Raw genomic sequence first — 13,729 nt, 5'->3', positions numbered from 1 at the left:
ACCATATTGTAAGTACGCTTGGTTTTCCTCAAAGTTAATAACTGTCTTATTTAAATAAAGAGTACCTATATTCTGGAAGGTTTTCGATCCATTATTGAATGCATAGAATAAAATATATCAGTATTTTGGGTAAATGTGTATAACTAGATAATTGTATTAGGCACATAGCTAGCTATCATATTTTTGATCCCCAAGTTCTGTTACTGTCATAACAAAGACAGTATTGGCACAAATAAACAGTAACCGATTTATGTATGCCTATGGAATGCTGGTCATCAGCTTATGGGCCATTAAACACACCCTTTATTTTCATATAAATTATCCGGGGATATTTTCGGAATCTTCTAATATAAATTATACATAGTTGTGCTTAAACTAGTAGCCGAATATATATATATTATGAACAGTGTACTTTGCTTACATAGAATTTACTTGATATTCTTTTGTTTTTTATTTTATTTTAATTATTTTTCTCTTCACAGAGTCATTTATTGCTTCTTATTGAATAGAATATTAGCATAGACTCTTAATAGATGATTTATCTCACATATCTTCTGTAAGGCCAAAATTAATATTTGGAATCAGAAACCCAACCTTCATATGCTTCATATAACATTTAGCCATCTAGCCTTGTCTTGTAACTGAAGCTGGTTATGCTAATGAAAAGGAAAGTAAACACGTGACCGTGGAAACATTTCAAACTCTGTCAATTTTACCCCTCAATCAATCACTCTTTAATTTTGTGGGGTGGACCAAGCGCCACCTATAAAAAGAATATTTTTTAATGAGAGATAACCCTTGCTCTTTTCACTCCATTGCCTTTTTTTTTTCTTTCTTTCAAGAATGTTTACTAGCAACAAAACTCAGACCAGCATTAATTCCCAAAAGACTACCCTTTGCTTCTCCATTGCCGATAAAGTGGGTGCCTTGGAGGATTGCCTGTCAGCTATCAAGGCTACCAACGTCTCGCTCACCCGTATCGAGTCGTGAGTAAATTAGATGATCACTTATTATAATGTCATTTTTAAACCATTTGTATTTAGCCGCCCAAGCCAGACCAAGGATTGGGACTATGACTTCTTTATTGATCTTGATGGTGTCAATGCTATCAAGGTAAAGGAAGTTGTCGAGAAGCTGCGTGCACACACAAAGGATGTGCGTGTAATTGGAGCCGAGTCCACTAATGGTAAGTTATAATTAATTGTAACAATCAAATAAACAGACATAATAATATTAATAACAACAACAACAATATTCCTTGTGTCATTGCTTATCTCGTTCTCTTCGAATAGGAAACGTCCCTTGGTTCCCACGCAAACTGTCAGATTTGGATTCTTTTGCCGACAAAGTGATGGAAATGGGAGAGGAACTCAGTGAGTACAAAGATATCCGCCATTATTTTTCCCACGCTCCCTTTCCTTTCATCCTTCCACTCCCAAGGACTTTTTTCTTTTCTTTATAATTTCTAAATAATCAAAATACAAAAATAGGCTCTGACCACCCGGGAGCAAAAGACCCAGTCTATCGTGCTCGTAGAGCCGAGATTACAAAGATTGCCAAGACTTATCGCACCGGGATGGCCGTTCCTGAAATCAAATACACTGCAGAGGAGAATGAGACCTGGGGAAAGGTTTACAAGCATTTGACGGCCATGTACCCCACCCACGCCTGTCGTGAACATCTTTATGTCTTCCCTCTTTTGATTCAGAACTGTGGCTACGGTCCAGACAAAATTCCTCAGATTGAACAGATATCTCGTTTCCTCAAAGACTGCACTGGCTTTACAATTCGACCTGTCATGGGTCTACTTTCCAGCCGGGACTTTTTAAACTCGTTTGCTTTTCGTGTATTCTACTCTACCCAGTACATTCGCCATTCATCAAAGCCACTGTACACTCCTGAGCCAGACTGTTGTCACGAATTACTTGGACATGTCCCATTGGTAAGACCCTCTCCCCATATACATACTTTAAATAAAACTCACTCACTCACAACAATCCTGCATAATATATATTTAGTTTGCAGACCCTGACTTTGCAGACTTTTCTCAAGAGATCGGTCTAGCTTCCCTTGGTGCATCTGATGAAGATATTTCACGACTCGCTACAATCTTTTGGTTCACAGTAGAGTTTGGTCTTTGCCGACAAGACGGAGAGATTCGTGCATTTGGTGCTGGTTTACTGAGTTCATTTGGAGAATTGGAATACTGTCTGTCAGGAAAACCAGAAATTCGGCCATTTGATCCTACAAAGACAGCAGTACAATCTTATCCCATCACAGAATTCCAGCCTGTAAGTACACTAATAGGCATAATGACAACAATTCGTTCATTCGTTTATTCATGTGATTCGAAATCATAGGTATATTATGTAGCAGAATCATTTAAAGATGCACAAGAAAAGGTTCGAGAATTTGCAGCCAACATGAAGCGGCCGTTTTCAGTTCGATACAATGCATTGACTCAATCAATTGAAGTACTGGACTCAAAGGTAAATAACAATAACAATAACAATAACAATAACAATAATAATATATTAAAATAAACCTTTTCTCTATAGGAAAAGGTGGTTCGATTTGCAAGGAATATTCGGGACGATATGAAGACTCTGACTACAGTACTTGATTCAATGATGTGATATAATTAATGGTAGTGATCGTATACTTTGTTGTATAAATTCAACTTTGAAAACATCAACAATAAAGGGAATATATGATTTATCTCAGTCTTTGTGGCATGTGTATGAGTAATGCAAGTCTATGTTTTTTTTTTGGCTTTTTTGAATTGATACAAAATTTCCTTTTTTGAAGAAAAAAAAGCTGATTAATAATCTACAATAAGAAAAGAGAGATATATATATAGGTAGATAGGTAAATAGGTAGGTAGGTAAGTAGGTAAGTACAGCCAACCGTATCACAGATTATATTCTAATTTGAAGGTCGAGTTGAATGAGGTGGTGGTGGCGGTGTATGCGGTGATGATGTATGCGGTGGCTGATGCGGTGGCGCAGGATATGGAGAAGAATTTGCAACAAAAGGTGGTGGCGGTGGTGATGATGGGTCATAATGAGGGGGAGCATATGATGGATGTGCTCCATTGTACGCTGCTGGGTTCACCCAATTGTTTACAGGAGCTAATGGATATCCATTTGGTGGAGGGCCGTAATAATTTGGAGCTTGAGAATGTGGAGAAAATGCTGTCTGGGTGGCTTCCATGGCAGACTTGTTGTAGTTTCGGGTTCGTCGTCTACGGCAGCCTACACAAAGAACGCGGGATATACAAGAAAGTAGCAGCAAGCCAATAACAATGCCTACTGGAATCGCAATGTTCTTATGGTCCCGCAACCAAGAAAGGGCCTTGTCGCTAGTGCTTCCAAAATCACAGGAGCCGCTCTTGCAGTACCCACCAGAGCCACAGCTGGTGCCATCCAAAAATTGACCATTGAATACAAGGCAGCCCAATCCATCAGGATTATTACAATACAATTGACATTCTGAGCTGGCTGAGGAGCAAGATGAAGTGACATTCAACGAAGAACCTCGCGATTTACATTGTGTGTCTCGGGAGGTACACTGGCCAGAAGCACATTGGAGGCCATTACCACACGATGCTCCATTTGGAGAATATAAATCAGTGGGACAAGAGGACGAGTTTCCGGTACAATACTCTTCGATATCACACTCAGTACTTGCTGGTCTGCAAGAATAGGTACTTGGGCGTAGCTGGCATTTATTGCAGCAGAGGTCATTATAATCACTAAAGTCATTATTAGTATATGTGGTGGAATCGATGGAAAATAGTCCTCGACGACTTGAAGAAGAAAAAGAAGAAAGAAAACCGTTTCCAAAAATCAATAATAATAAATAAATAAAAAGCCTTACTCGCAAACAGCTCCGGTTTTGAATGTACATGTTTTCGCATTGCAACAATCAGTATCAGTTCCACCCGAGTCACACTCCTCGCCGTCTTCTATTAATCCGTTTCCACACATCTGCAGAGTTTGTGTGGTTTTGCTATTTGGTTCTAGATTTGCATATGAATGTTTTAGAAATGTTCTATACATCCACAACCCACACACAAATGTTACCTTCCAGACAGGTTCCTAAGGAAGGGAATGCGTCACATATGGTAGTAATTGAACACGGGCTGAATGCATTGGAAGATACATTGCTTGTCGGGTTCATAATGTATGTTCCACCTGCACTGCATTGGGTGTCACTAAGTGGGCAGCATGAACATGAAGACCCACTGCATGGACAGGTATCGGATGTACAGTCGTGAATTGCACCTAATAGTAGAATGATAGCAATGATAGTAGCAATGTGTGGGAGGTTTGTTAAAAATACGCACAATATCCCGATGAACATATAGATATTTACCAAATCCATGACCAATTTCATGAGCCACAACCTTCCATTCGTCCCTAACTGAATAACAGGGTAAGTGTCACGAGTTTAATCAGATTAAAATCTTAAAAACCTACTAATGGAAGATACACCGGTGCCGGAAACGTATTGTCGTACACCACTTTGTGTCTGTGAATTTGCCTCTGTGTTGCAGAGCTGAGAGAGCCAAGCTACACCAACTTCAACACCAGTACTATTTTCAATATTATTAGACTTTGCCTTTCTATATATATATAAGTTACTTACGCGCATTGTGTCATGAGATGCCAGAGACCAGCACCATCTTCACTCATTGTACCTCTCCATCGACTAAAGTCACTTAGACGATTGCTGATAGTATAAGAATCCGAACAGCCTGTGTTCCATGCTGTGTCTGTTGATGGGGTAGTTGGACAGACTTCGCTCATGACTGTGATGTTTATTATTCCTAGGGCAATATTGAAGCTACTTTCATAGATTGCAGAGGCGCTATTCCAGTCATTGATAATCTGGGTGCGAGCTTTTTCAGTTGATTCGTAATACTTGGTATAACTACAATCGGCAGCTAATTGTATAAATATTAATCAGATGGACATAATTCAGACGCATATTCGGTAATATAGGGCCGACGGGTAACTATGGTATGATTCTTACCTACACCCATGTAATTGACTAGTGTTGCCAATGATAATGACCATGGTAATTATAAATAATGATAATGATAAATATTAATAAATGAAGGCGAGATATTATGTGTAGAGTAAAAAAAAAGAAATAAAAAAAAGAGGGGAATTCATTCGTGGAGGCTGGTTTTCCCGTTAATTTTTTTTTTGGAGTATTAAACAAACACGCACCTTTCTTTGTGGTAGGGCATCCCGTGGCTGCTCTCTTGGCAATAGAAGGAGGGTTGTATGACTCAAATGATAAGCCAAAGGGATCATTCAAACTATTCAGAAAGTTCTTGTTTCTTGGTGTAATTGTGTGCGTATCGAGCAATTGATTTCTTTTGGATTGCTGGTTTAGATATTGGTTGTGGTCTAGATGATCAAATCCGCAAGAAGACTTGGCAAGTGAACGCCGCTGTGGTACAGACACCGTATCAGAGTCCCGATAGACAACCATGTGTACATTCTCCTCACTTGACAACTCCGCATCATCCAAACGCTTGGCAAGCTTGTAGTTTGAAGTGGCCTTGATATGATACAAGTCTCCATAGGCACGAAAGCTACCTTCGACTATTGGATAATCGAGCGAGTGCCTGAATAAATAAACACATAAAGCATAATAAGAATCACTATCATATATATATTTTATATACATTTTATATAATTTAATTTAATTCAATTCAATTTTACTTTATATCGTGTCGAACAATTACGCGAGCCCAACCAAGAACGCCTACATCATACTGAGCAGTAAAATCATCACGTTTGATACCTGCTTGGTCTGCCTTCCAGCGATTGTCAGAGTAATAGGTCTCAATGGCATAGCCACGGTATACGCGAAATGATTCTGGTATTAATGGTTCAGTAACACCATGCTCATTAACTGTCACGGCATTGGGGTGAAAGAGATCTGTATTGGGTTCGAGATGGAGGTGGAATGTCTGATTGTATGCCTCGATCGTAAGGCGTAATGTATCGTCATGCTCGACTGATCGTGCGGTTGGCTCATGTGCCTGATTTCGTGTAAGTTGACGTTTTTGATAAAAATGGTCCAATCTTGGTGCAATGTCAAGTTTGATGTTCTGAAGGGGTTCGACTCTGGTAAGCCTCTTATTGTCTATACTGTGGCCTTTTGCATTAACCAAAAATAAATAAATAAATAAATAAATAAATGTAAATAAAAAATTAAGGGGGTGAGGGGGAGAAAAGAAAATTGTTATGCATGTGGCTCGAATATATTATTATTATTATTATTATTTGTTATGAATTGTATGTATTTGTAAAATAAAATAAAATAAAGTAAATTAAAAGGTAAAATATTCTATAGAATTACCTAAAGTTAATTGTACTACGACTACAGAGCACAATAAGCGCAACCAGAATCGTGTGTGGTGTGGCATCTACAGAATTACTGACTGAAAATCTTGGTTTCTTGTCAATAGTTGTGAGCTGAAAGTAAAGGGAAGAGTATGGATATAAGTGTTGATGAAAGTAAAGAGATGAGCTAAAATACCAAGAGCCTTTATTGTCCATTTCTATCTTTCTTATATCACTGTAGGAAATGACAAAATTTAGAATACCGACCCGGTCAAAAACGTCGACCATCAGCCAGGCACTGTAAAAAAAAAACTTACAACTCGTGGTGAAATCCTTACAACTTCTTTAATCTCCTACAGGTTTTACTATGTTTAGGGCGCTTTAATCCTAATTAGGCCCATTGATACTTATGTTTCTGTAAAAGCTTGGCCACAGAAGACTCAAAAGTATATTAAGTCAAAATCTTCTAAACTTTATTATTGGTCTGGTAAAACTATTGAATTTCAACTGTAATTTCAGCAGATTTTTCTATTTTTCAATCGAGCTTTTTTTTTTTTTTTTTAATGAATTTGAGTATCTAAAACTTCCTAATAGGGATATCGCTCCCCAGATGTACATGAAAACCATTGTAACACTAATGGTTAAATATTATATTTCTATTGGTCAAAAGAAAGATGTAAGAACGGTGTTTTAAATCCTAGCATTTGCTTACAGTGATGGCAAACAGTAAATATAAAGAAGATATACTTCCTTGATAATTTACTGTACATGAGTAATAATAGTAATGTTAAAAATAATTATGGTTTCTATCTCTTTAAATAAAAAACAATGAAACAAAATGGTATTGCTGAGCAAAGAAGATAACAAGGCATCTTTTGGTGTGAAATGTATTTTAAACGTACGCTAATATTGTGTATGAAAAGCCTGCTGCGTGGAATATTCTAATTCTCAGACGACTATTGCTTCACAGCTGTAGGATATAATAATGTTATTCCGTTACCAAAAATAAATAAATAGTACGCTCTTTCTTGTGGTTGTTTATCTTTCTATTTCTATACTATGAACGAATTTTTCCTTTTATTTCCTCAAAAAACAAAGAATCTAAAACAAGAGGTATTTTCAGACTAAAGTATCTGGTATTACCATGACGTAAAGAACAAAAAAAAAAAGAAGAGGAGGAAGAGAAAAGAAAAAGAAAGGAAAGCTTATATAATAGATCGCAAGTGGTCAAACAGTATGGAAAATACACTTTCCCTAATAGCAACTACAGAAAGAAGCACCTGAAAATGTGCTACATAAATAAAGAAATAAATAAATAAATAAAAACAAGTACTCAGCTTTGTATTATATGTAATTTATATTCTACTTTAACTGTATCAAAAGCTGGGCGAGATTTACCCGGTAAATAAATAAAGATAGAGTGAATTTCTCCTTTGACGCCTCGGATAACTCGATAGATAATCGTGTTTTGGTGATACAATGTCTTGGCTAACGGTGTGTTCGATCGTAAGTAGCTTTGTTGGTTTAGGCTACAACTAAAGAAGTCTGAGAAAGACTGATAAAATAAAATAAAAAAAAATAAGATAGAAGGCTGGAAACAATGAGGGACCGTGCGTGAATGACCTATAGTCATCGAGTATGTTCTTTGTAGTCCCCGATGATACCAGCTTGACTCCGAAAATATGAGAACTCGCCTTGGCATTCCATTATAAGCATTTATTCGTTGGCGCGGTGTTTTCGCAAGCACCACACACTAATGAGTCTTCAGTCTTCAGTCTTAATTCGTTTTTTTTTTTGGGAATTCCATTTTTCAATAACCTCAGTGCTTAATACACGATAATGAATACAGTCATTGTAGAAAGAAAAAATCAATGATTTTGAGTTTGATGTCGTTCCAAACAAAAATTCTTGTTTGACAATGATGTCAGTCGATCCAAAAATAAGGTCGTGTTCGGATTGGATGAACCTTGTCTGATTGATGTTAGTTTGGGAGTTCCAAAGCGTATCAAAAAGAGAAAAGCTTGAGAGTGAGACGAATGTTGACAGCACAGGAACAGTGACAGGGCATTATAGGAGCTTTTTAAAGGCTACTCTTGATAAAATGGATAGCTTCCTTATCCATAGCTCAACTGATATAGGTAAATATATTCACTTACGAGGATATCGATACGTTTATCTTTCTCTGTATTCTCCAGAATTAGATCCAATTGAACAATTCTGATCGGTTATCAAGATTAAATTGAAGCGAAATAAGTTCCTTGAAAAAGAGACGCTGATGGCTAGAGTGAATGAGGAATGTAATAGCTTATATTTAAGTAACCTTAAAGTTTTTTTTTTCAATCTGTGAAATGCTTTGGTAAGCCCATCAACAAGGAGAGCTTATAAGATGACCAAAAAAAACATTTGGGGTGGACAGACTAAAGGCTCAAAAAAAAGAACAAAAAAAGGAGAAAAAACTGAAGTTATATTATCGGGCGAGAGTTTTAATTAATTTTGCACTTTTTTTGCCCTTTTTTTGAACTTTTAGTCTGTCCACACCAAGTGTTTAATGAGGTAAAAAAGCAACTTTATTAAGCTTCACTAAGCTTCTTAATGGTTTATACCGTCCTCTGTAATTGCCTTTGCTTTATGTTACTCCGTTTTCTACTTTAATTTCATTATTTGTTTTACTTCATACTCCAAGTAATGGTGCCCAGCGAACGTCAAACCTATCGTCTCAGATGCATTTCTTTCTGTCATTGAAATTTAAACTATTTCAGTACGTGTACAAGCTATAAGCCTTTTACAGGGTGTTATTGTTGATGGGTATTATTGAACGATGTGCTTCATTCCTAGGTGGGGTAAAATATGTGAATAAGCAAGGAGCAGGCTTTCTTTCCGGTGAGGGGCAAACATTACGGCCTTTACGTTCACTGCGCTTCAATGATTTTTCTATCTTGTATCCGATTCTCTCAACATCTTCTTTAAACTTGAACATCATTTCAAGATCGTCTTTTAGATCTTCAAGCTCGCTGATACAGGTAGGAAAGTAGAGAATGAACTGATGAACATTTACATAAATCATGCGTTCATCATCATACATAAGTGATGAGAAGGTGGCAGTCAATCCACATATCTTAATTGCCCAAGTGTACACATATCCTTGGCTCTTCAAGATGTGGTGTATAGCTTCTGTGCTTATCATGGCTTCTCGCACCAGCTTCGATTCGTCATGTCGTTCTTTGGCTTCATTGGCAGATGACACTGACACTTCAGCACTTGCTAAATCAATTTCTAATTCTTTATAGTCGAATACCAGTCTGAAGTCAATTTTAAATCCAATTATGTTCTTGTCAGTTCCATATTGCTCGGCTTTCTTTTTTGTCGATTCTGGTGGTACTGACTCTCCCGATTTTATTCTTATATTATTGTTTTTGATATTAAAAAGTCTTGTAAAGAGAGGGATCCAAATTTGTGATTCATAATCCTTTTCAGTTACTTTAGTCGCGTCTTTTGGATTTATAATAAACTGCTTGCTGTCCAACGTGTCCAGAAAAAAGTCGATTATTTGCAGCTGTTTAAAGGTATGCTCATCGATATCTGATTGGATTGATATATAATTAAAGGCTTGACGAGCTTTGAAATACGAGTGATTCTTTGAAAGCGTTCCATAAACGGAATCCCACGTTTTATATAATACATCCAGATTGGAATGAGGTTTTACGTCTAAAAACATCTTGGTGAATTGACTGTAATGCTTCGTTATAAAGTCCCATTTATCAGTATTAAATAGTTCTTTCTGGCCATGGTATGAGTCATCCGCAGTATCCAAAATTCCAGAGAGACCAGCACACATGCGTTTCCTTTCACAAGGACTCAAATCATCATTTTGTTTGTATCTATTATGGAGCTCCTCAGCATCTTCATAAATAGTTTTCTGTATGAAAGTCGCTTTATCTTTCGTCTTTGGAGAAATGCTACTAGATCCGCTGTCTATATCACTTGTATCTTCTTCAGCTGCCGTTGAAGAATGATCAATTTCGGCATCGAGCTCTTTGCAGAGGCTTTGCGTTTGTTTGATTTTGATTCTTTTTCTAAGCCTTTCTTCTTCCTTTTCTAACTTCTTTTCTAATGCAAGTTCTGCAAAGGTATCGTTATAGTTATCTCTGGTGGTTTTCAAGTCCATGTACTTCACAAGACGTTTAGAAAAGCGGATCAAATCAGGCTGTTGGACAAAGCGATCACTGATAGTGCTGAACGTAGCTTTAAATTTATCATAAGTTTTATCGTTGCAGTTAGAGTCTAGGGCACTTTTAACTAGATCCGAAGCTGAGGTCCATTTTGATACAGTTATACCAACAATTGCTTTGTATAGCTTGAGATGCTTGGCTTCTGTCGCACTTATTTTAAAGTTGGGGTTAACTCCGTGAGGTATTGGGGGAAGCATAATGATTGAAGTTGAAAAAATGGATAGAGGTTGAGAAAAAGAAAAGTTAAAGAAAAGTTGAAAAAGTGACATTAAAAGAAACACCAGAAAAAAAAAATCGAAATTATCACGTGCGATAGACTTGCACTACCAGCCGAAAACAATTTCTTTTTTTTTCAATTTATTATTTAGTTCAATACACTACAAACCACATTGTAACATCTAACAAGGGCAATATTATACACGTCTTATATATAGTTGATTAAAATTACTGACAAAAAAATAATACATACGGTATTATGCTGTAGTGTTATGTAATATGGTATGACTATTGATCCTTTACTCTGTGTCATGACCATTCCAGGGATTTCCTCATAACTTTACAGTACAAGCCAATATTCCTTCATATAATTTATTTAGAAAGGGGAGTTGAGCTATGGAGTTATTCATACTACTTAATTTGTTGAGTCTGTTTCACTTAGTTTTATGCATTTTGGATTTATATAATAGAGAGCTTTTTTTAAATTTGCATTCAATCTTTACATTCTTTTACACGAAACAATTTTGAATTCTTCTTTTTTTTTTTAGTAGTCGTTATGTCATTTGAAAAAGCAAAAATATGCTGTGGTTGTGCCTGAAGCAGTCCAATGTGGTGTTTATACGGATCCCTAGATTTTATGTATCAAAGAAAAATCGCGTTCTAACAAAGTAAAAAAAAAAAGAAAATTTTTGTTAATTACCATTATGTCCAAATCTAATGTTGTGGTAAAGTAATGAATAGATAAGACTACCTTCTTTCTGAACTCTGTTATTGCAGCCAAAATACTTCAAAATCCGGATTATATTCAGAGAGCCACCACTCCATACCGTACAAGATTGATGCAATATCGCTCAAGTACTTAGAATATAACCACTCGGTATAACCGTGACCCCACATTGTCCTATAGCTTAGACATCAAACGCAAATGCGAAAAGATGTTGTGGTTGCGCCTGAAGCAGTCCAATGTGGTGTTTATACGGATCCCTAGATTTTATGTATCAAAGAAAAATCGCGTTCTAACAAAGTAAGAAAAAAAAGAAAATTTTTGTTAATTACCATTATGTCCAAATCTAATGTTGTGGTAAAGTAATGAATAGATAAAACTACCTTCTTTCTGAACTCTGTTATTGCAGCCAAAATACTTCAAAATCCGGATTATATTCAGAGAGCCACCACTCCATACCGTACAAGATTGATGCAATATCGCTCAAGTACTTAGAATATAACCACTCGGTATAACCGTGACCCCACATTGTCCTATAGCTTAGACATCAAACGCAAATGCGAAAAGATGTTGTGGTTGCGCCTGAAGCAGTCCAATGTGGTGTTTATACGGATCCCTAGATTTTATGTATCAAAGAAAAATCGCGTTCTAACAAAGTAAGAAAAAAAAGAAAATTTTTGTTAATTACCATTATGTCCAAATCTAATGTTGTGGTAAAGTAATGAATAGATAAAACTACCTTCTTTCTGAACTCTGTTATTGCAGCCAAAATACTTCAAAATCCGGATTATATTCAGAGAGCCACCACTCCATACCGTACAAGATTGATGCAATATCGCTCAAGTACTTAGAATATAACCACTCGGTATAACCGTGACCCCACATTGTCCTATAGCTTAGACATCAAACGCAAATGCGAAAAGATGTTGTGGTTGCGCCTGAAGCAGTCCAATGTGGTGTTTATACGGATCCCTAGATTTTATGCATCAAAGAAAAATCGCGTGCTGACAAAGTAAAAAGTAGAACACCTCGCAAGGTACCACTATAGTTAGATTTAATGTTGTGATGAAGTAGTGAAGTAATTAGTAGTTGAAATGTGCAAATCCCACATTATATTCAGTAGCCTACCATTCTATACCGCATAAAATTCTCCGTAAACAGTATATACGTCATCAGTTACTTTAGAGTATTGCATTCTCCAGCCTCCTTAATAGGACCTTGAATTTTTTTGCTTTTGTATGGAGCGACTGATAGGCTTATTCTCTATATCTTTAAAAAGTTGGAATATCAACCCATAACTTAGTCTCTGCCTTTAAGTAATGTAGTTGTAAAATGATACGAATATTTGCAGAGAATTTAAAGTCTACTATTCATTCATTAAACTGCTCAACTCATTTTTACACATTAATTGTGATATATAGTAGCTAGACTTTTCATAGCGAAGAGTTATATAAGGCTTGAGGGGAGGTGGAGAATTCTACTTCCAAAAAGTATGCTAATTATTTATTGATTTATTCTTTATATAGGTTTATAAATTCATCACAAAACAGATGTGTGTGTGTCCGAGTGAATTTATGTGTGCCTGGGTAGATTTGCGTACCTGGGTAGATTTATCTGTGCGTGGGTGGATTTATGTGTGTGTGTAGGTAGATTTTGTGCGCCAGACGTGACACAGCGGAGGTACAAATATTAAGAGAGGCAAATTGAATAGTAAGAAAAAGAAAGTCTTTATCGATTGATATATATAAACATATTATTCTACCTCTTTAATAAATAGCACTCTCACAGTATATACTCTTTCTAATGTTGAGATACTATACTAAAGCCAGTTCCAAACATTTCGAATATTATTTTAACTTTCTTTAATAAATAACACTCTCACAGTATCTATTTTTTCTAATATTGAGATACTAACCCAAAATCAATCACAAACACCTCAATTGCATTGCAGTATAATATTTAAATAAAATTATGATTGGAATAAGAGGGTCAATTACTTGTTATAAAGTAATAATAAAAAATCAAAGACTAATTGAAAACTCGTAAAAAAGCAAAAATAAAATAAAATAAAAAAATAAAATAATTAATTTGAATTTCAAATGTCAAGTATTTCTGGCAGACTGCAGGGCATTTTTGGAACTCAAACTGTCTAAGCTGTTTTTAGTAATTTAAAAACACCTAGGAGCGTGGCATTT

General features: G+C 36.2%; 5 protein-coding genes across 5 annotated transcripts; 2 read left to right on the top strand and 3 right to left on the bottom strand.

Moving 5' to 3' along the window:
• Positions 1–843: 843 nt before the first annotated feature.
• On the top strand, positions 844–2,636 carry PHYBLDRAFT_161646 (hypothetical protein; the record flags this gene model as incomplete). Its single annotated transcript, XM_018434439.1, has 7 exons — positions 844–986; positions 1,044–1,186; positions 1,293–1,373; positions 1,491–1,942; positions 2,019–2,291; positions 2,361–2,489; positions 2,559–2,636. 7 exons carry the CDS (start codon positions 844–846, stop codon positions 2,634–2,636), a joined length of 1,299 nt encoding a protein of 432 aa, XP_018299055.1.
• Positions 2,637–3,234: 598 nt separating this feature from the next.
• Positions 3,235–4,967, bottom strand: PHYBLDRAFT_87709 (hypothetical protein; the record flags this gene model as incomplete). Its single annotated transcript, XM_018443672.1, has 6 exons — positions 3,235–3,754; positions 3,880–4,021; positions 4,086–4,286; positions 4,378–4,425; positions 4,482–4,597; positions 4,651–4,967. Coding segments are annotated over 6 exons (1,344 nt in total), but the record flags the coding sequence as incomplete, so codon positions are not given.
• A 426-nt stretch (positions 4,968–5,393) lies between these two features.
• Positions 5,394–6,581, bottom strand: PHYBLDRAFT_76923 (hypothetical protein; the record flags this gene model as incomplete). The annotated part of the gene is made up of 4 exons (XM_018443202.1): positions 5,394–5,463; positions 5,523–5,641; positions 5,739–6,170; positions 6,382–6,581. The coding sequence occupies 4 exons, from the start codon at positions 6,579–6,581 to the stop codon at positions 5,429–5,431; spliced, it is 786 nt and encodes a 261-aa protein (XP_018299053.1). The 3' UTR covers positions 5,394–5,428.
• Positions 6,582–7,570: 989 nt separating this feature from the next.
• Positions 7,571–10,791, bottom strand: PHYBLDRAFT_62055 (hypothetical protein; the record flags this gene model as incomplete). Its single annotated transcript, XM_018440894.1, has 4 exons — positions 7,571–7,656; positions 7,764–7,920; positions 8,522–8,582; positions 9,152–10,791. 4 exons carry the CDS (start codon positions 10,789–10,791, stop codon positions 7,571–7,573), a joined length of 1,944 nt encoding a protein of 647 aa, XP_018299052.1.
• Positions 10,792–11,389: 598 nt separating this feature from the next.
• Positions 11,390–13,687, top strand: PHYBLDRAFT_62054 (hypothetical protein; the record flags this gene model as incomplete). The annotated part of the gene is made up of 10 exons (XM_018440893.1): positions 11,390–11,478; positions 11,588–11,665; positions 11,718–11,834; positions 11,944–12,021; positions 12,074–12,190; positions 12,300–12,377; positions 12,430–12,546; positions 13,061–13,086; positions 13,181–13,214; positions 13,642–13,687. 10 exons carry the CDS (start codon positions 11,390–11,392, stop codon positions 13,685–13,687), a joined length of 780 nt encoding a protein of 259 aa, XP_018299051.1.
• Positions 13,688–13,729: the final 42 nt, after the last annotated feature.

The sequence above is a fragment of the Phycomyces blakesleeanus genome, assembly GCF_001638985.1.
Source record: "Phycomyces blakesleeanus NRRL 1555(-) unplaced genomic scaffold PHYBLscaffold_1, whole genome shotgun sequence".
Taxonomy (NCBI): domain Eukaryota; kingdom Fungi; phylum Mucoromycota; class Mucoromycetes; order Mucorales; family Phycomycetaceae; genus Phycomyces; species Phycomyces blakesleeanus.
The sequence above is the reverse complement of the archived record's forward strand: the minus strand, read 5'-3'. Positions and strand labels throughout refer to the sequence as shown.